The following is a 22531-nucleotide window of genomic DNA, read 5'->3' on the forward strand; positions in this document are numbered from 1 at the left end:
CTAACAACTTCATGAAGCCTTCAAAAACCACTCAAATGTAACAGTTGATTAGCTGAAAATGGACATTGCCAAGGCATAGATAACCAGGAAGGATGTACCAGCTGAAGCTGGCAGAAGGCACAATAGTAGCCAACAGGGCCAGGTTTTCTTGCTCCCTGCTTTGTTGAGATCATGAGGTGGCAGGAAAGCCTCTACTGGTTTCTTTGCATCTATACACAGAAAATAATTCACTACCCAAAACCGAGAAACAGACCAATTTTATTACAAAGCTTTTTCTTCAAAAAAATGAAAATAAAAAGTTCTTTTTTAAAAAAAAAACCACAATATATATATCTTCCCTGCCCTGCCCCCAAAAGACAAATACAATGATCTTTCATTTCAACAATACGAGTATCGAAGAGCTGCATGGATCTTGCATCCCAGAGACTAAAAAACAGCTAAACCAGAGGCTTAAAAAAATAAAAACCTTTCTCTCCCTGCCCCCCAACCCACCCCACCCTCTGCCCCAAGAGTGACATGGCTAAATTAGCAGCATTGTTGAGATTGACCCCTTACGGTGGCGCTCTTTGGAAGGACGCTCCCCCTTCCAATCCAATCCCACAACCCACTGAAAAATTCCACCGCTTGCACTTGGCTGGCGTGTGTAACCAAAACCACCCGTAGAACTTTTCTCCTAGAATATGGTGATATTTAAGAGGCCTTTTAAAAAAAGATGCCCTTATGAATCACTGGCTAGTTTCTGCACATGCCAGCTATAGGTTTTGGAACAGATTCTGAGGGTAAGGCCATGACAGGACAAAAGAGGATTAGACAAGTGAGCACCATGTGTGCTAAGTTCACAGTGAGGAGCGTTTGATGCAGAACAGAGGAACCTTCACTCCTGCACTGTCCTCTGTGGAGAAAATGCATATTCCTCTCCACAGCATGAGGAGACTTCACATTAATAAGCACTTCCACTGACACTTCCGCCATGCCCTAGAGGACTCCCTGTTCCTTGGAGGTGCTGACTGCAACTACCCCTCCACTCATTAACTTGCGCCTCTGGGATGCTGAGGAGCAGCATCAATTTGTGGTTACCCAGAACGGAGTCGATTCTTTCATGGGTGCTGCTTGAAACTTGAAGCTTCAACCCCCCCCCCCGCCACCCCCCCCAAAAAGCCTCCCAAAGTTTTATGGCTGTATCCATACCTCAAAAAACTATTCAAGGAAAACAACTAAAGACAAAAACCCAAAGCCCCAGAGCATATGTTTCTCCAAGGGGAGACCATAGTTTCAAAAGAAGAGAAGGTGCAGGAGAAAGGGAGACTTTAAAGTTTTTTGAAAAATGAAAAAACAAACACACACATGTCCCCAACGAGGCGGCAGCAGGAACGCAAGAATAAGGGTTCCACTCAAGCTGTACCCCTGAGGCCAAGTAGGACTGTGTACCAAGCAGATTCCTCACCCCCAGGGAATCGCAGTAAGGAAATCCACCTGGGTCTCAAGTCCCCAAAATATTTATATAGAAATATCTACAGAAACTTATATAAAATACAAATCTTGTGGAATGGGAAGGTACCCGAGAGGCCAATCCAGGGAACCAGGGGACTGAGGGGTTACCCGTCTGCCAGCTTCTTAGGTCGATTTTGTCTCTTCCTTTATGCTGTGGGATAAAGGCAAGGAAGAAGCAGTGTGTTAACAGGTACCAAAGGTTACAAATGTTAAACTGAGAAACCTAACTGTCAGGGGTTCAGGAGCAGAGGCACAGGAAAGGGAGGAAACAGAGAGCGAGGGGGAGGAATCCGAAGGAAATATGAGCGATGACAGCGGCCCGAGATCTCCGAGTCTTTCCAGTGAATCGGAAGATTCAGAGAAAGGGGCGCCAGTGGTCAGAACAAGGGGGGCGCCTAGGGGGACACACCAGGAAGAAGGGACCAGAGGAGACTCAGAGAGCAGCAGTTGGAAATCGGGACCAGCTTCCCCACCAGAGCACAGTAGGGGGGAGGGGTCGCAGGCATCGGGAGCTGGCGGCTCGCCGCAAGCGGGAAGGCAGGAGTTAGGATTGGCCACACCTCCATCGGGGAGCGAGGAAACGGTCAAGAGGAAGGTCGAAGGCTGCGCGCGCGCGCCAAGTTCAAATGCACAGGAAGGCGGCACAGTAAGCAGTCCGGATAGGGAGCCAGGTCCTAAAGCCCGCCGCAAAGAGGGAGCAGAATCCGGGGGGTCGGCATCAGAAGAGTCCAGGAAGGAAGAGACCACGGGGGGTAGAGGGACCCAGAGGAGGAGGGAAAGACGGAAGAGGTGGAGTAAGGCTAGAGTATTAAGTTGGTGTACAGGAGGCGGAGACTCAGACGGAGCTTCGCCGGTCTAGCTTCTAAGACGTAGAGCTGCACGCTGCGGCTTGAAAATGGAACTTGTAACTCAATAAAGACTTTTGTACAGTAATACCAGCTAGCGTGGTCCTCTGTGAGCTGGGACCTGGAAGCAGCTCTGACACTAACAAACCTGAACTCTCACACCATCCTCAAAAGTTTTAGCTCCCATGCTCTTACACTGGTCCTCTTTCCTTTCAATGGCCCATCCATCTCCTCCTGTGCTGCTCTTAAAAAGGTACCAAAATCTACCGCCTGAAGAGACAGCCTCACCTTATTTCATGGTAGGGCTGCCTCTATGAGATGCTCTATGTGTGCATGGCTTTGCCATGAGGCAAGGAGCTGCTCATGCACACAGCTAGATGGTTCACTTAAACAGCAAGGTACCTGGTTATGAAGATTTATGTGCACTTGGAGGCTCAAGAGTTGAACCAAAAGAGCTTCATTTTCCAAACATAACAAGCAGCAACACCATTCAAACGAGGGGAAAGGGGTCTCACCCTTTGGGCTCTGTCGTGTCCTCTTTTGCCTTCTCTTCCTCTTTCACTTCTGTAAGAGATCATGGCATGCAGTTATATAACTAGGTGCAGAAATGATTCTTGGACACAAACTCCGGCCTTTAGCCTGCCCTAATATTCTTGTATTTGTTTTCTCTCTGAAATGTATACCCTGTTGCCTCTCACTATGCCCATCCTCCTTCTAACCTCCCCAAGAGCTCTACATTTATTAATATTGTTATTTATAAAATTATTCTTTTGAGAGGGCTCAACATTTGGGGCAGAACCCACCCAAGGCAGTTTACACAACATAAAAACACAATGCAAAAGAAGAAAAAACACAGCACTATCAATCTGTTAAAAATAGGCCAGTTTCCACAAGAAAGGTAATTCAGCTTTTTGCAAACTCAGCTTTTGTATAATTAATAACAGCAGCAGGAACAAGTTTCAAGGCCTGTGGACATATGCTTGGAAGTGTGTGCACAAGGCCTGCTGAAATCTCACAAGTCAGAAAGGTGACTGAACATTTCGTAACACTGGGAGTGGGATGTGGTGGTAAAAATCAGAGCAAATTGTGCAAATTAATTAAAGTAAATTAAGCTGCCTAATCTTACAATTTCTAACCTGCCCCCCATACCCTACCCATTGGACATGGCTTCTCCCTTATGGATGCTGTAGGTCTTTGGCTGGGGCTCTGCTCGGAGTGTCTTGGCAGGCATAGGCAAACTCGGCCCTCCAGATGTTTTGGGACTACAACTCCCATCACCCCTAGCTAACAGGACCAGTGGTCAGGGATGATGGGAATTGTAGTCTCAAAACATCTGGAAGGCTGAGTTTGCCTATGCCTGGTCTTGGGCTCCTGAAGTTCAGGCACTGGCCGTGAGAAGCTGGCTTTTTTGTGGTCACCTCTTCTTCATTATCTGCAACTCCCTGCACCCAAGGAAGCCCCCTCTCCTCTTGGCTTTTGGGGGGCAGACAAAAACATTCCTCTTTCCCCAAGGCTTAAACAATGTAACATTTGGATTTTATATATATATATTACACCACAGGAATCTGAAGATGGAGTAGAAATTAATTAATTAATCCTCCAGAGGGTCACATACAGATTTTCAAAGTTCTAGTGACTCCAATAATGTATTGTTTTGTTTCTAAAGTTGGGAATTGTCACTTCTCCAACATGACAGGGGTAAAACTCTCAAATTGCAAAGCAGCCACCATTAAGCTTGCTGTTTCCCTGGGAACACAGAACCAGCAGATATGCTCCTGCAGGCAGATGGTTACTTATGAAATCTGCAGCCAGTTACGCTGACAAATGCAGTTCTCTTGCTGCCACCAAAAGAAAGCAATGCAAAAGAAAGACAGGCATTCCATACTTGGGAATGCTGGGAGCGCCCCCCTCCCAAAGGCTGGGGTATTGAAGAACAGGGTGCTGCTCAGAAAAAGAGGGTCACATCCATACCACCATTTGCTGCCTACAGTGGTTCCTTTCTAAAGCCAGACAAGACCGCGCATAGAATCTCTTAAAATGCAAGACAGGCTGGTCTGCAGCTACTCAAGAGGCAAGAGAAACACACTCTGCACATGCTCAGAAGCACTTTACACTACTTTATAGGTACTCAACAGGTGGTCTGGGGGTACCTGGTGCTGCAACATTACTGAGCAAAACAGGTGCGGACTTGAGCAGCTGCTTGGACGTGAGACTGCCACATATAAGAACCAGCTATAATTATTTTTCAAAAGCATATCCCGTGGTTTCAGCAGAAGAACTACCTAGGGGACTGAACCCTGAAAAACAGTAAAAATGTCAGTCAGTAGCTGTTAAGCTGCGGCTTTCCCCACCTCCTTTCTTCTCCTCCTCCTTCTCCTCTTCTTCCGTTTTTGCCCGTTTGGCCTTCTTGAAATTGGCGACGTTTTTGCGCCCACCTTCCCCTTCGTCTTCAGAGTCAGAGAATTCCTCATCACAAGCTATTCTCTTGTCTGATGAGCGGACTGGAGGGGGAAGAAAAGAAAAGGCTGTATCAGCGGCACCAGGCTTTTGGTTTCAGGCAGGGGAGCCTTCAGGAGTAACTGAAAAACTATAGATGGAAAGTGCACACACATACAGAGACAAAAGCAAAGTTCCACTGTTCGAAGCACACAATGTTATTGGATATTTGGTGGACCACCACTCTTTCCAGATCAGCCAATCCTGGCTCTGAGATTACAAATTGTAATAATGAAACACAGAGGGGAAAGACAATCCTAAGCCACATTATGGGTCCTACAAAGAGCCAGAGGTGGCAGTTGCTCCTTGGCTGGGGCTGCAGATCTAAGGCAGGGCAGTCCCCACTGACCAGAAAAGGGACTGGTTCCTCTACTGTTATCCTGCTAAAGGTTGCACATTTCCCCTGCTCTAACTACCCAAAGTGTGCACCCGCCTATGCATGATCCAAGGCAGCAATCAATCTCCACAGCCCCAAAGAACTCACTGGAAATCCGCTTGTCAGGATCCTCTTCATCTTCATCTCCACTGTCCTCTGGGACGGCATCCTCCGGGATCGGCTGCATCTGGACTCCAGGAGCATGGGGAAGCATTCGCAAGTTCTCAAAGAGACGTTGCCTGTGGCCAAGCAATCACAAAGGGCCCACCAGAGAGCCATCAGAAAGGGACAACAAGAAACACACATACACAGAGAGAGAGCGTAGAAGTGACTAGCCTCACTCGTGAGACAAGCAAGACAAACTTACTTAATCTTCTCCAGATATTCATTGGTGTTTTGGTTGGTCATGTTGGAAGGGCTGATGTGGAGCTTGAAGTCCGGCCCAAAATATTCAAAATAATCGTTGTATGGAAGCTCTGCAGAAAGTTTAAAAAAAAAAAAGCAAACAGAATGTTACTGGGTCTCCAGTATCGAGGCAATTCAAATACTGGCTGTAAGAAAAGGCAGGTGCAAATGAAGAAGGGGGCAGAAAATGCTTCTGTCAAGGAACACTCTTCACATTTCCATGATGCTGCCTCCATTTTAGCAGTGAAAGAAAATGCATGCAAAAACATTTAATCTGCATAATTTGTTTAGAATGCAGATATGGCTTGTTTGGAGGGGTGGTGTGTGTCCTACCCCAAATGCACACAGCTGCAATGCAAAATTCCTATCACATTACACTGCTTGAAATTCTCTGGGACTCTGAGGTTCTCAGATTAATATGAACCCCTGGAGACCTTCTAGCCCTAAGAAAGATTGCCAGTTTCGTTGCTATAAATCCCATGTAAAGCCCAACCCCTCATTGTCTAACTAGGCTGCATGCAGGCCTGGCTCCCCTCAAAGTCCATTTTCAGAGAGCTTAACATCACAAGAATCTTTTAAAGGTATTCTAGAAATCAAACGGCAGGTGACTTTACCATTTGGAATATCTGTATTCAAAGCCACAGCAGTCTCATAGGTCCAGCACCTGGCCACGTTGCGGATGGTGTAGCCGCCCCCTCCGAGCATCAGCATGGGCAAGTTAAAGCTCTTGATGAATTCCACACACTTGGCATGACCTGAGAGAAGCAGAGAAGGGAAGAAGGGTGTTGGGTTGCTGAGAGAGGGGTGGAGAGCTTCTGCACAATAATGAACTGTCCAACTACGTGTGCCCAATAGAAGAAACAACCCAATAAGCCACTTTTAAAACATATCTCCTCAATAGGACCTCTTTAGATCACATGGTGCTACCTTGGAGAGCAAGGCAGGTCCTGAATAAGCCTGCTTACCTTTAATGGTCAGATTAAAGCAACCCAGCCTGTCTCCTGATAAGGAATCTGAGCCACACTGCAATGCAACAGCACTAGGCTGGAATGTCTCCATCACTTTGGACATCACCTGGTCAAAGAAGAGAGAGAGTCCAGATGCATACCTGAGCAGGATGGACCTCCAGCAAGCACATAAATTCACACACATTTTGATTATCAGAACCCCCCCCATTCAGTGCAAACCCGTATGTTTACTAGGAAGTCAGTCCCACTGCATTCAAGTGGGCTTATTCCAAGTATCCAAGTACGTATGTGTGCATAAGATTACAGTCCTAATTCCTTATTTTTTGTAATGCGTTCCTGCAAGAAGTTAGGAAGTAATCTACTGCCCCCACCCCCCATTAGCTCCAAACCACAGCCATTCTCTCTAGTGCCCCTCTGGAGCTCAGCACAATGGAAGAAGGATCCCACCCACCTCATCTCTAAGCTAGAAGAGCAGATTTGGAGACATCACCCTTGCCTTGGTGAGCAGAAATGTGGAACACTAAGGAAGAATATCCCACCACAAGGAACATTCCAGAAAGGGAAACTTACCGGCTTAAAGATGGCTTCATAGGACTCATCATCTATCCCATCCCGCAGGGGGTAGTTGACTGCGTAATATTTTCCTTTGCCTGCACCAATGTCCTAGAGGGTGAAGGGAAGGAGACACTGTGAAATAACCTGGGCTGGGTCTCTCGGCCTTTGGAGATCTCACTGCCCTCACAGTGCTGCTCTCCTCAATTTACATAGGCCACCCAGGGGCTAGCATGTCCTGCTTTTCCAAATTTAAGAAGGCAACTGAGAAGACCTTGTCCACAAACTGCCAACATCTCATTCAGACCTGCCTCTCTGCAACAAATCTGAACACAGCAATTTAGAAAAGGCAAGGCTAGGTATATTTTGTATCAGTATTCAATAAAACAGAGCTGGTGAGAGGTTAGTGGAACCCCACTCTTTTACCTGATTAAAATACGCAGATTTAACAAATATGCAAGCTAGATTACTTTGTGGTAATCTGTTCTATGTCTGCAGGCTTCAGATGAGGGAAAAGGACCTACAGAAGAGCAAAGTCCCACCACTTGATCACATGATATTGACCACACTCCTTCCAGATTGAGATTTTACCAGGAGTACTGGTAAAAAAAAAGCTTTCCCTCACATCTAAAGGGCTAAAAACACAATTTTATAGATTGGGCGGGGTGGGAGAGAGGGGCAATCCTCTGGATTCTGTGGCCAGCTTTCTTGCTGCAATCACAATAGCATGAAAAATACAGCCCCCTGCTTGTAGATATTTTCAAGGGGAGGCAACTAATGCAGTGAGTGCCTGGTGAGCATTGTGCATTACTTTTAGAATGGGAGAAGCTCATGAACAAAGCTGCTCTCTTCATCAAAGGGCCTGGGAGGTGTCACAGGGGAACCTTGCTGTTTCAGCCAGCCTTCCAAGGGAGGTGCTGCTGCAGCCTCCGTTCTCACCCGCAGGTCCCCTGTTCCTGGGAAGTATTCACCATACTTATGGAAAGATGCAGTCATGACACGGTCTGTAGTGTAGAAGGCCTCCTCCACACCGTCGCCATGGTGAATGTCTATGTCGACATACAACACTCTCTGGTGGTACCTGGGATTGCAAAGAGGCTGTCAGACTGGCATTACAAGGCCCAAAACCACTTACCTGCCCATGACAGGGAAGAAGGGAAACGGAGCATAAAGCTGTTGGTTAGCCAAAGAAACCTGTCTGCAGGGACCCATCTTCCCATAAAGGAACCCTCAATAAAATTCCAAGAGCCCCCAAGGTTCCTTGGAGCACTGTTTGGAAATCATCTCACTAGCTTGATACCCCCGTATCAGTTTCTTTACTTGTTGTAGGATGTAAGGTATTAGCGCAGGGGTCGGCAACGTGCGGCCCATGGGCCTGATGCAGCCCACGAAGACTGTTTTCCAGCTCACGAGCCGCCCGCTCGGCAAGTCCTCCACGCACTGCGCTAAACCAGCATGGTGACTCGCTGAGCGGCACTGGAAATCGTGTCTGCGCATGTCCAGACACCGAAAATCGCTTCTGTGCAGGTGCGCTTTTCGGCGTCTGGGCATGTGAAGAAGTGATTTCCGGTGCTGCGGACATGCACAGACACGATTTCAGGCATCGTGCTGCACCAGTCCAGCCCACGGATGATCTCCACGGGGGTGATCTGGCCCATGGCCGGTAAACCTTGCCAACCCCTGTATTAGCATGCTGCATCTGAATTGAACAGTGCCATACAGCTATCAACACTAGTGGCTGCTGACAAATTTATCCTGCATGAATTTGTCACTCGAATCTCCTTTAGAAGCCATCTAGGTTAGGGGCTACCACCATAACAAATTCCCTACAATTGTTATGTCTTTGGTGAAGAAGCAATTTTCTTTTGCCTGCTTTGAATCTCCTTGCCAAAACAGTTTCATTGAGCTTTCTTTGACACAATCTCCAACTATCTTTCCTGATTACAGGTCAGACCCCATAAGTGTACATATGAAGTTCTTTGCCCTGACTTTGCTCACAAGAAATACAGACTAGGAGAAAAGAGTTAAAAACTGCTGTATCGGTTATACAGTTGATTGCACAAGGGACAGTCGTGAAAATGGAAGACTGAGGAGCATCAATGGACTAGAGGCAGCGAACATTTTAGGCGTGTTTGATATGTGTGTGACTGCGCGTGTGGGCATTTTGCCAAACCCAGAAGTGACCCAAAAATGTCACAAAAGGGGTGGGGCGGGCTTACGTGGGTTCTGCTGACATGCACGGGGGTCTGGAAAATAACCCCTGTGTAAAATAGTCACTGCCTGTACTACCTGGGCCACCTCAGGGACAAGAACTCAAGCAGCTGAACATTTCCCCCTGGAAAAAGAAATCCCTGTGCATATAAAACCAGTATGCTGGAAATAAGGCTAAACTGGAGGTTTTCACCCAATATCTAGCTAGCTTTCCTTGTGTTAAACTATTTTTGAATTGGATTAATCAAGCAATCCTCCACTTGCAGTTTGAAGCAGTACAGTCCAAGAAGATATTTTCATTTCAGAATGACAAATTCAGAGAGGTATTATAATATAATCATATAGAAATCAGTAGTAAAACGCAGAGGGGGGCTACTTATAGGGGAGGAGCTGTTATCATCTCTGCAAGATCTGAGACTATTGTTTCTGAGAGCTTCAGGGGTAAATTGTTGTACGTACTTTAGCAACTCCAAGATGGCCAGAACGATGTCATTGACATAACAGAAGCCTGAGGCTTCAGACTTCTTGGCGTGATGCAAGCCTCCTGCCCAGTTCACAGCAATGTCTGTCTGCTGCTTGTTCAGCTTCACTGCACTGGCTGTAGAGAGAATTTCAAACCAATGACACAACCAGATAGCAAAGAATCGTACAGCAGGAACCCTAAAACTTTGCAGAGGACACTCAAACTCTACAACTGAATGCAGAATTGCTTATAAACAATCCTTTGCCAGGTTTCCCCTCTATCTTCAAGGGAGATGGCAACCTCAGGGGTGGTGCCCCCGATTGAAAAAAGCTGCACAAAGAGATTTAGTCTCCATGCTGCTTATATATGTATGTATTGATTCTATTGTGGTATTCCATGTGGCTTTCTTTTCAAAACTTAAATTAACTGCATCACCTGGAAAACCAAGTTATAGGATGATTACTAAATAAAACTAATAGTAAACACACTTGCCAACAAAATTATCAGAACTCAGGTTGTGGAGTGCAAGTTCCATTGTTTTCGAATCCCAATTTTCCCAAAGTGTCAGGTGTAAGGAGAACAGGAACAAGACATAAGAACAGACTGCAATTCTATTTTCACTCATTTAGGAATAAGCCCCACCAAATACAGTCTAACTTCCAAGTAAACATGCACAGGGTTGCCCCTTTAATTAAGCAACATTTAAGACCTTGTTAGAGATATATTTTTCACACTTCAATCTACATTTTATTCATCCCTTATTTAAAAAAATTAGCTGTTACTTACCAACTGACCCTCCTGTTGAAAGCTGACAAAATTCAAACAAGCCATCAAACACAGGACAGTCTTCTCCAACATTGACTTGAATAAAGAAAGAAAGAGAAAACACTGAGGAGACAAGATTTAACTTAAGGGCCTTAACAGACTGGAGAAAGAGCTATCAGAACTCTGAAACAACTTCTCCCTAAGACAACAACAGTACTTTAACCTATCTGAAGAGTGGGTGAAGAGGAGAGGCAAGAAAAGTCATCTGGCAGAAAGTCACAAAACTGTAAACTGGGTGGACAATATTTCCCCTTCAAACCTGCCCATGTTAATCCAACATGTAGCACAACTAGAGAGCAGATGCACTGAAATGGGGTGCTTGCGAAAAAAGTATATCAACCTGTTGGCTACTCAAGACAAGAGCTTGTATTTGTAAAAGCTGTCCCTTGGCACAGAACAGAAACGCATTCCAGAAGGGTGGGAATCAACGCTAGAGTAACTCGCCACCTGCTGGAGTCACATGGAACTGAAAGAGGGAGTTTAAATCTACTATATATACACCGGTACTTTGGAAAGTGGATTATCTGTTTGTCCATCTGCTCTCTATAGGTTTGGCTTCCTCTCAAGATTTTGTTGCCAAGCTTGGCATGAGGATTTATGAGGTGGTGGAGCCAGTCTTTGTTAATGTTTGGACACTGGATGCCATTCTGAAACAAGATGGTGAACTAAAGCTTCACTTTGATGTGACTTTGTCCAATTTTTGGTGTGACAGGTCTTTGTTGTTGTTGTTTAGTCAATTAGTTGTGTCCGACTCTTCATGACCCCATGGACCATAGCACACAAGACACTCCTGTCTTTCGCTGCCTCCCCCAATTTGGTCAAACTCATGTTAGTAAACTACTCCAATTTGGACACCTCTGAAGATACTGCCACCTGATTTGCAGGACTTTGCCGAAATTGGCAGAGCACTTCCAACCTGCACCAATCTAGATGCCTCTTGAGATACTGTTGCCAAACAAAGCATGAGGGTTCCTGAGGTGGAGGAAGTGGTTTTTGCCTATGTTTGGAAGGCAGACACCATGTTGAATCAAGATGGCAGACCAAATGAATCCTAATTAAACATTTTCTCTCCCCACTCCCACAAACTGATTCATAGCCAGATCCACAGATTTCCTTGGGTCAGGTCAGAGCCCTGGGTTGGTGTGTGCATGTGTGCACAGCCCCAAAACTCACAAATTACACTATCCATTTAAAAATCGCAATATTTGTTGGTTAATTTTCCAGGCAGTGCTAGGCACTTTCTGCTAGTTAGTAACTATACAGCATTTAAGGTGCTTCATGTAGCTCAGAACACTTCAAACCTAATAAACAATGGTTTGTTGTTACATGAATAAGGCTCTCCGTTGAGTCTCCTACATCTCCACCCCTTTGTGCAGAGGTAAGGTAAAGGTAAAGGGACCCCTGACCACTAGGTCCAGTTGTGACCGACTCTGGGGTTGCAACGCTCATCTTGCTTTATTGACCAAGGGAGCCGGCGTACAGCTTCCGGGTCATGTGGCCAGCATGACCAAGCCACTTCTGGCAAACCAGAGCAGCGCACGGAAACGCCGTTTACCTTCCTGCCAGAGCGGTACCTATTTATCCACTTGCACTTTGACGTGCTTTCGAACTGCTAGGTTGGCAGGAGCAGGGACCGAGCAACGGGAGCTCACCCCGTCGCGGGGATTCGAACCACCGACCTTCTGATCGGCAAGCCCTAGGCTCTGTGGTTTAACCCACAGCGTCACCCGCGTCCCTTTGTGCAGAGGTGGTAGATATTAAAAGCTTGAACTTCACGTTGAGGACAAATAAAAGGGGCAAAGAGGAGGAGGGAGTATGCAAGCCCAAGGCTTGATGTACTTATTTTCCTAATGACAAGTCATGGTTTATACTGTTTTGTATGAATGCAGCTACTGTCCTACTAGGGTAAGCCAGTGTTATCCCTAGTGGTTTCTGGAAGCTTAGTACAAGCTGATGACAATGCAAAGTGATTTTACTACAGCAGGTACCAAACTCTGCTGCTCATATCTTATCTATACCCATACTTTTTATATTTTCAAAAACAAGATTACTGTGTGGAGAAAGTTCCCTCTCAGCTCCAACTACCAGTAAAGATAAAATAATCACACTCAGAACATACATCGCTGCATTTGCTTGCTGTACTCAGACATGTTGTCTGGACGAATCGACCGCAGAAATTTGATGTAGTCATCGCTGTGGTATTTGGTCATTTCTTCAGCACTAGCTTTATAGGGTCGCTGTAATGACACAGTTAAAAGAAACACCTAAATAATGCAACAAAATGTTAACACAGTTCAGACTCTACCAATAATGCTTTCCAGCAGCATTTCTGTTCAAGAGTCTGAGCAGTACAGGAAAGGTGAGAACCCAATGGGAGGGTCTTGTTTCTACTTCTACCATACAATGTAGAATGAAGGAACTGATGGAAAGGACTGTGTATGAAAACCTAAAGAGCAGAGGGCTCACAAATCCAGGTACAATCAGACCTGTATGTCTGCCGTTGATAAGCTTAAGCATCAGTGTGTTGTTCAAATTGATGGTGTATTTTTTAAGGCAGGTCTGTAAACAGCCACGTGAGTTAGGATTGCCTTTGTCAGCATCCAGGGGTTGAACAGCCAGCTGGCTAGCCCCCAGCTGGATCGTCTCCTTCCAGACGTCACACTGCGAAGATCCCTCGACCTCTGGTTCCGACATATATTAGTGACCCAGGTCTGCTGACATGGGCACACTTAGCAGAGCAAACTGCACAAACAGAAGAGGCTTGAAGCAGTGGATACATACTATGACTACAGGTTTATTAAACATAAATCAGGACAAAGAAACATGTCATCTCTTCTTGTCGTCTTCTCAGAGATAGAGCCAAAAGCAAAAGCAATACAGTGGAAGTTCCGCATACACCAGCAAACTGTGTTGGGATGTAAACAGACATGTGACATGTAACAGTTCCATGTCTGAACCAAAAGGTGGAATGGAATCTCTAACAGCCTTGTGGAAAACGGGTATCAATTTCTGTACAATATGTGAGATTAAGAATGGTTGCATCTGTATTTTGCCTCAAATCACTTACTGATATTCATTAGCAGGAGAGAGAATAAAAACAGTGGGCTAATAAACTTTTTGGTCTTGTCTGCAAGACTACTTTAATGGAAAGCCAAAAAGTATGCCAGAGTGCCTTCAGAATTCAGAGAGAGAATTCTGGCCTCATCATAGGCCAGAATGTACTCCCTTCATCTCACTGTGCCTGCCTCTGGATAAAAGTCCTGACTGGGCATGCCTAGTGGGTGGGGCCCAATTGTCTTTTTCTGTAGGAGTGCCAGCAGCCAATCCTGCTATGGCAATGGAGTCTTACATGCTATTCCCAGCTTCTCATCAGCTGTTTCAGCTTTTTTCTTCTAACCCTATTGCTGTCTGGTTTCTCATCAGTTTCCTCCCATTCCTGTTTTTGTGAGTTAAGAGGTCACATCAGACTGCTAGAACTCCATTGATGCAGGTCCCAAACCACTTCCAGCCCAACCAAGTTTACATTCCACCAGGCCAATCACGCTGCAGCATCGGGTCATTGGTTGTCCACCTCCCAACACACATTATTATTTGTGAAGTTTGATTTGCTTGTGATAACTTGGGGGAGTTTAGTGAATAAGTGGATTATTCTGTTTCCCCTAGTCCTTTAATAAGGGTAGCTGATAGTTTTTTGTTCTGATGTATTAAGAATGTTTCTTGTCTGTGACACCTTCTTATTATGGCCTGGTTTGCACATTACACTAAGCCAAACCATGGCTTAATACAAATATGCAAGAATGTGGGCTCCTAGAGCAGAGATCAGGATTGCTTTGCTTTTCTACACATGTTCTGCTGCTGCACTGTGCTAACCCATAGCTTGGCGTGTTATCTGAATCTGGGGTTTGTGGTATAGCTCTCCCAGATAAACCTTTGTCATAGTTCGTGGTTAGTCTGGAGAGAGCTAAACTACAAGTCTGGGTCTGAATTACATGCTAAACCAAGCCATGCCTTAGCACAGCGCAGCAGCAGAAAAATGGGGGAGAGGAGCAAGGTGACCATGATTTCCTCTCCTGGAGCCTGCATGCTCACATGTTCACACTAAACCATGGCTTGGCTTAGCATGATGCAGGAATGAGGCCTGCATCTTGGTCCCCAAATTGTGGATTTTTAAACAAGTAGTTAGAAACTTACATAGATTTCCATTTTTCTGTAGAGGCCATAGTTCAGAAGGAGATTGTGAGTCATCCTGATTCTGTGGGGCTTCATAGGGTGGCCTTGACCATAGTAATAGTTTCCAATGTCACCTGAGACACAAGAAGAAAAGAAATACACATTATAATGTATAAACAACTTTAGGAATGTTAACAAGGAATGAATGTGAGCATCATAGCAGAGAACAAATACTTTGCATACAGATGGTCCAAAGTTAAATCCCCAGCATATCCAATTAATAAGGTCTCAAGCAGTAAAGCTGAGAAATACACCCTTCTTCATGGTTTAAGTCAGCAGACAAAAGCACAATATATGGAGCAATGGCCTGATTCAAAAATGCTGTTTGAGTTTGCTGCAGCTGGGAATAAAGATGGGGCAGGGCTTAAGATGTGTCCAGAAAGGGGAATTGTGCAGAGAAAAGAAACTCTGATAGCCAGGACACATGTGTGTGCACGTACACATCCAGAGGCCTCTTGCTGCTCAAAATTTAGAGTGGCCTCACACTTTATGTGGCAAACACATTGACTGCAGGTGTGCCAAAGCTTCCTGCAGCACAAACCATGATGAGTGATGTCTTCTACCAGAGATTGACCACAAATACAAAGTTTGTCTGCATATGGGACCTTGTCGTAGCAGGCATCCAAGACTGCAGTGGGAATCGTGGAAATGCAGCTCAATAAAGGCATTTCTTAAGGACACTGGTGAGAGTTTGGTCAAATAACTAGCTCTAAAATGGTCTGTTCTCAAGAGCGGATACCAAGGGAAAATTTTGCATTTCTGATTAGTTGCAGGTCCCTTCTAGATTCTATACAGAAGAGCCAATCCCTTAGTTGATACCTATTCAAGGTCAAAGCAGAGCTCAGTTGTGGAAAATAAACATACACTGGCACCTTAGTTTACTAACTTAATCCATTCTGGAAGTCCGTTCTTAAACCAAAACTGTTCTTAAAGTGAGGCACGCTTTCCCTAATGAGGCCTCCCACCGCTGGTGCCCTTCCACTGTTCGGATTCCGTTCTTAGACCAAGGTACGGTTCGCAAACCAGGACACTACTTCTGGTTTTGCGGAGTTTGTAAACTGGATAGTTCATAAACAGGGCTGTTCTTAGACCGAGGTACTACTGTAGTCTAAAACATCTAGACAAGTTGTTTTCCAGAACTGGTTATCACTCAATTCCATATAGCACCAAGCAGGAAAACACTCAATAGTCATATATTGTGTGTGTGTGTGTGTGTGTGTGTGTGCGCGCGCACACACACACACACACACACACAGAGAGAGAGAGAGAGAGAGAGAGGAGAGAACAGTTCACTCTTGCTCACCCTTGCCTTAATTCTTGGCCACCAGGATTCTGTATGAAGAAGAGCTGCTGATATTCCTGATGGAAGGGAGTACAGCCTTGGAAGTTAAACAGAATCCATTCCAGAAGTCTGTTCAACTTCCGAAAAGTTTGAAAACCAAGGTACGGCTTCTGATTGGTTCCCAACTGCACAGGCGCGCTGGAAACAATAGCGGAAGCCACGCCGGACGTTTGGCTTCCAAAAAAAGTTTGAAAACTGGAACACTCACTTCCGGTTTTCAATCGTTCGGGAACCGGAACATTCGATTCCCAAGGTGTTTGGGAGCCAAGATACGAGTTTCAGAAAAAACGGAGTTCAAATCAGAGTTCGAGGTTTCAGCGCCATACAGCATTTGAGTAAGCACTTTACTACCAAATATATTTAGGGCAGGTTAAATCAGTTGCCCTCCCTTATTGTAACAGAACATCAATGCTCCCATGGTTTTCTGTGCTTTGACTTCCACTGCTTCCATATAACAATTCCAAGAGAGGGTTTGATAAAAAAGTACGCCCAAGTATCTAAATGAGTAAGTTTGTTCTATAACCTGCTGGTCCAACACCATCTATACCTCGGATTGTTTCTGCCACAAATCACAAACTTTGCGTTAGAGTAATGTATAGATATGAGGCCCAGTCAGGAAAGAGAGAAGCAGCACTAAATCATCTACATACATCAAGATTGAGATCTTGATGTTCCTAATTACTGGAGAAGGGGAGTTTGCATTGGCTAAATATGGCACCAAAATCAAAACATATACAAAGTTTTGTATAACATAACAAACCAAAAACAAACCAAAAACTATCCAAAACATAGAACCAGCTTATCAACCACAAGGAAAGAATAGAAAGAATGTAACAATATTGTAAGGTGGGCTTCTTTAGGCCAGGTGTTCCAGATGGAGTGCAGCAACCAAGAAGGCTCTGCTCCAAACCCCCACCAGTCTCAACTCTGAAAAGTGGGGAAGCTAAAACAAATTTGGGGCAAATGTGCAGGAGAAGGCCCTGCTTCATACATAATATGCTGGACATGGGGAGCAAGTTGGAGTAGACAAAGAAATGCGTTCCTTCCCACAATACACAGTTAACTTACAGAACTCACTGCCATAATATGTGATGGCTTTAATGCTATGACACATACTTAGGAAAAGTTTTTGTTCTTTTTCTTTTTGTTGTTTTATTGTATTGTTTTTTGTTTCTTCTTTTTGTTTGTTTTTTTGATGTATTGTAAGGTATTGTTTTGTTTAGCTTAATTTTCTATTGTTCTTTTTCTGTAACTTATAAACCCCAAATAAATATCTTTTTTTAAAAAGTCTCCTTTTTTTAAGAAGTGAGTAAACAGTGCATAGAAACGTGCTGTTAAATATATATTTAAAGCCATAAGGCAAATTCATGGTTGACCAATGACTATTCAGTTGGTTAGAGCCTGGTGCTGATAATGCCAAGGTTTCAGGTTCTATCCCCTTAAGGGACAGCTGCATAGTCCTGCATTGCAGGAGGTTGGACTAGATGATCCTCAAGGTCCCGTCAAATTCTATGATTAACCATCACATTTGGAGGCAGCATGCCTCTGATTACAAGAGACTGGAACTAAACAACTGGGGAAGGCCATTACCCTTAGGCTATGCATGGGAATGTTCAAGAGACATGATGTGGCTGGCCAGCACTGAAAATGGGATGCAAAACTCTAGATCGGGGTACTCAACATAGTCCCCTCCAGATATTTTGGACTCGATGCAAGCTGTTGTCCAACACATCTGGCAGGCACCAGGTTGGGGGAAGGCTGCTGTACGTGAGCATTCATTTCATTTTTGTCAAAGAAAACAGATTTTAAGCCTGCATTATCTAAGCCAGTTTCTTTTCCAAAAAACAGGGTTCCAAAAAGTGCATATGTACGTGTTTAAGGAAATGCAAATATAAGTCACATTTTTTATTTGCCAATGTACGTCCAGAAAACAAAACTGTTGCACAAAGAAGGGTTCTTCCCACACACCCAGGAACCATCTTCCCCAAGAGTCAAGAATACTGTTGGGAGTAACAAGTGATCCAGATCTGCCCTGTCCTAAGTGAGGAAATAGCTTCAACTCAGTTTTCATAAAGAGATGAAGTGCTTAAAACTGGTGTAAAAACCAGGACACAGGAGTTCTTCAGAGGCTGCAAACCGTTGTGGATACAGCCAAGCCTGTGGCAAACAGAGAAGCCTAGAAAAGAACAGGCAAGAGGAGGATCTCGTACTGAAACACTGCCAAGAGAAGGAGGTAGAAGGGAAACTGCTCTGGGTAGGGTTTGGCCAGAGTGTGATGGCAAATACCCCAGCACCTGGGAAAGCACCCTGGTGGGACTCACACACAACACCATATCCTTTAAGGATACAATGCACTCTTACCACTACCAACAAATCCAAGATAATGTGCTGCTGACTTTGGGGAGGAAATCAAAGGCCTGAATGTCCCCTGGGAGAGAAACAGCCTTGAAGTTTGGAAGGAGCTTTTAAAAGTGGTGAGTGGGTAACCAGTTCTAGGTCCATTCCATAGGAGCTTCCTCCCCAATCAGCAGTATGATTTCTACTTCTCTCAACCCTGATATGTCACCAGTTCCTCTTCCAATGCGCTTTGAAAATTACCCCTCTTCCACAACTCAGACCATACCAACTGTCCATTTCTTGCCTGCCCAAAGCACCAACCTCAACACTACAATTCTCATTTCCCCCAATCCCACCTCAAAACCCCCTCTGCAAAGCTCTTAATTCTCCCCTCTTAATTTTTCACCAATCCCACTGAACATCTTCCCCTACCCATAAGCTTTTAGACAGCGACTTAATATCCAGTAGTGAAACCTCCTCCAAAGGACAGGAAACCTTTGGCAAACTTGAAAATGATACCTTTTTTTGCCCCTTTTAGTTAAAGGAGATATGTGTGGGAATGTAAGCTAAAAGAAATGTCTGAAAACCAATAATTATACTGGGCTTATTTGCAAGTCTGTCCTACCTAGCTCAAGTTTTCCCTGTTTCCCACCACCCAGTTTTCCTATTTGACTGACTTCCCTGCTATTAGCCCACTGCCAGTGTTCAAAACTCCCATTGTTCTAGGTCAGGGGTCTGCAACCTTTAAGACAAAAAGAGCCACTTGGACCCATTTCCGAAGAAAAAAACCTGGAAGCCGCAAAACTCGTCATTATAAAAATAAGTTTTTTGTCACTTTTTTATTATTTCTTTGTTTGACCCCTCAGAATTACTCCTCCTCATAGAAATAAACGTTAAATTAACAAGTTACCTTTTTTTGTGTGTGTGTTCTTCACTCCCCTTCAAAACAGTGACCAGCGTACATGCCCCTTACAATGTAGCGGGTGGGCGGGAAGGTGACGTCAGGACGGTGCATGACTAACGCATGCACCGCCCCCATGCGACGTCACAGCCAGTACAGCGCCCACCACAGTGGGGAGTGTCGGGGCGCACAATGTGCCTCCTCCCCTCGCTAGTATCCGCCCCAGAGCCGCGGCAAAGGTGTAAACGAGCCACATGCGGCTCCGGAGCCGCGGGTTGCAGACCCCTGTTCTAGGTGAATTTTGCAACTGGGAATTTCATTAGCGTGAGCAGTTTCTGAGCTCTGGGTACAGTACTGCGCCTAAGATTTCAGATTAAAACTGCAGAGTGGAAGGAAAGAAGGACCCTTTTCTGCCTCCCCACTTCCAGCTACTCTCTGAAGACTGGAGAAGAGACCCTCTTAAGAATATTAGGGGGGTGGGCAGGGGAATAATTAGACCACGTGAAAAATGAACATAATCATTTTAGCTGCAGTTTATTCATTTTCAGCTTTGTTATTTTTGTTGTAAAAAAGAGCACCTAAACATTCCGTTGTTGCGTCCATAACCTAGGTTTAAGGTGCCATTTAGCTCCTAGCTTTCATATCTCAGTTTCTAACACTGCCCACTGCCCTTCCATAAGCCATCTCCACAGTCCTCTCTCCCTGAAGCCCTCCCTGCAGCTCCCTAAATCTTCGCCCACCCCATCTTCACCCATACCCCAAGACATCACCACTGTTCCGTCTTCCTGAGCCATCCTCTCTGCCCCCACAACACCCACCTTCCCTTCCTCTCTTCCCAAAAACCTTGTTCACTATTCCTTCCTCCACCACTCCACCCACAACCTGTGCACCCAACTTCCTTGAGCAAGACTCACATTTCCCTGCTCTTGCCCCCCAAGAGTCTTCCTCAGCGCTGGGGTCGGTTAGAGCAGAAGTCGGGGAGCCCAAGTGCCTTTCTCACAAACTCACTAGTTGGGCCTCAGGGAAGGCAGCCCCAATCTCGCCCCCTCCAGCCCCACCTTCTGCAAGACCAGGGGACCGACAATGCCGGCCTACTGTGTAAAGTTGGCATAAGGATGCCCAAAATCACAAGGAGTGAACAAAAAGTGATTCGGACGCCTGCTCTGCAAACGCTGCGAGCTATTTGATGCCCCTAGAGAGTCCACTTCCCTCTAGAGGTCTGCACTGGCGCCCTCCTTCCCCTTCTCCAGAGCTGCTGCCACCATCACCCCCTCATTCTTGGTGCGGTGCAGCTGGCCTGGCCTAGGACTGGGGAGAGCCAGGCACGAGTCCCAGTGGGTGACCTTGGGCCAAGTCAATCCTTATTCTCGGCCTAACCTACCTCGCAGGGTTGTTGTGACAGTAAGGAGAGCGTTAACACCGCCTGGAGCTCCTTTGGAGCAAAAGCAGGGATGAAATACATAACTGTTCCCCCTTGTGGCTCCCTCCGTCCCCGCTTCCCAAGACCCTCGCCCCCCTCCCCACCCCCAGGTTACAAGACCCTCACTCAAGTTTCCCCTCCTCGCTAGCTCCTTTCATCGCTGCCCCCCGTCAACTCCCACCTCGCCTTCATCCCCTCCCTTCCTCCTCCCCAAAAACCAGAAGGCTGCACCGGCCCTGCTTTCCTCCCTGCCCCCCTATAACTTGCCCCCTCCGCGCCCCATAGCGAGCAGCCCCCTCTGCAAGCAGCCAGCCCCTCCCCCACCCCATCGCCAGCCTTCCTCCTCCGCTGCCCCCTCCCCAGTCCAGAGGCTCCCTCGTCGGCCCGTCCGCGAATCCAGAACCCCCCGACCCACCGTCGTAGTAGTAGCAGACTTTCCGCTTGGTCCCCTGAGTCAGCGCCATTTTCCGCCGCCTCCCGTCGCCTCCTCAGCTCGGACCCGAGTCCCGCCACGCAACCGAGCCCGCCTGGGGGAGGGCGGCGGCGGGAGGGGGCACCATCCCCGCCCCTTCCAATCTCCACAGCCTATTGCAAGTGGAGATGTTCCAACAGCGACCAATGCGAAGTCTGATGAGGCGGGGCGTTTTGAGCGAACAGGTTAGATCGAGCGGCGAGGAGTTGCTTGGACTGTACCATTTCGCCACAGGAGGAAAAGTAAAGGGGTGTACGTATGACGGGATTATACCATTTCCACATAACATAGGGGGTAGTTGTGAATCACTCTCTTCCAACCCCCCGCGCTGAGGAAATGGAGATGCCCACCTCCTCACCCAACAAAGAATGTGAAATTTCAAGCTGGAGTGTGCCATTATCATAGCGGGGGAAGCTACGCATGCTTCCCCCACCGTGATACCTGTAATGGTGCGCAGATTCCCCCCTGTCAAACTTCCACTGTGCAACTCCGGAGTTTCATGCCCCCGCCGCCCCTCTTCAAAGTTTATTAAGAGACAGATTGCTAAACCTGAGCTGCTAGATAGCTTAGGTCTGGAAGTTTAACATTTGTAATATATCAGGCCCGTAAATTTACATTTATTATCTCAGGCCTTTTATTTAGAGTATATAGATTTTAATTGTAGATGGCTTAGAGGTGTATTTGTAAATATAACTTTGGATATAAATCTCTAAAAGCAATCAGTCAATATAATTTTCAAAAGTTATATTTTACAAAGAAAATATTTGTGTCATATTTTTTTAAAATTAATATAGCATTGTGTTCATCTTAAAGCAAAATGGAGGATCCATGACATTTCAGGATGCTATTCACATTGCAGGAGGTTGGACTTGGTGTCCCTTCCAGCACTACAATTATATGATCCTGTGCCTTAGCATGTTTAGCACATAAAGGCTGCTTTCTGATGACCTGTTTATTTCACATTCCTCCCGATTCTTTTGCACTAACTTTGCATAGAGGTTAGACAAGGACTGAGCATTCATTCAGATTTGTTTGCAGGGAGGTTATAGAATGATGCACCAAGCAAATTGCTGTTTAACACTTTCCAGTGCATTTCCCCCATCATTTTTCCTATTGCAAAAAAGTCCAGGTTGGGGGGGTCAGGTTTGTTGTGCGGGATCGCTAATCAACTTGAATTGCACAACCTCAATTTGCAGG

At 45.8% G+C, this 22531-nt stretch overlaps 1 protein-coding gene across 1 annotated transcript; it reads right to left on the minus strand.

The window, feature by feature from the left end:
* Positions 1–239: 239 nt before the first annotated feature.
* Positions 240–21438, minus strand: HDAC1 (histone deacetylase 1). The gene is made up of 14 exons (XM_081202118.1): positions 21278–21438; positions 14824–14936; positions 12752–12869; positions 10594–10668; positions 9804–9942; positions 8073–8214; positions 7152–7244; positions 6579–6687; positions 6228–6368; positions 5576–5684; positions 5317–5447; positions 4688–4837; positions 2852–2900; positions 240–1642 (listed from the first exon to the last, which is right to left on the minus strand). Exons 1-14 carry the CDS (start codon positions 21324–21326, stop codon positions 1615–1617), a joined length of 1446 nt encoding a protein of 481 aa, XP_081058244.1. The 5' UTR covers positions 21327–21438; the 3' UTR covers positions 240–1614.
* Positions 21439–22531: the final 1093 nt, after the last annotated feature.

This window comes from Podarcis bocagei (genome assembly GCF_964188305.1).
Source record: "Podarcis bocagei genome assembly, chromosome: 7".
NCBI lineage: Eukaryota > Metazoa > Chordata > Lepidosauria > Squamata > Lacertidae > Podarcis > Podarcis bocagei.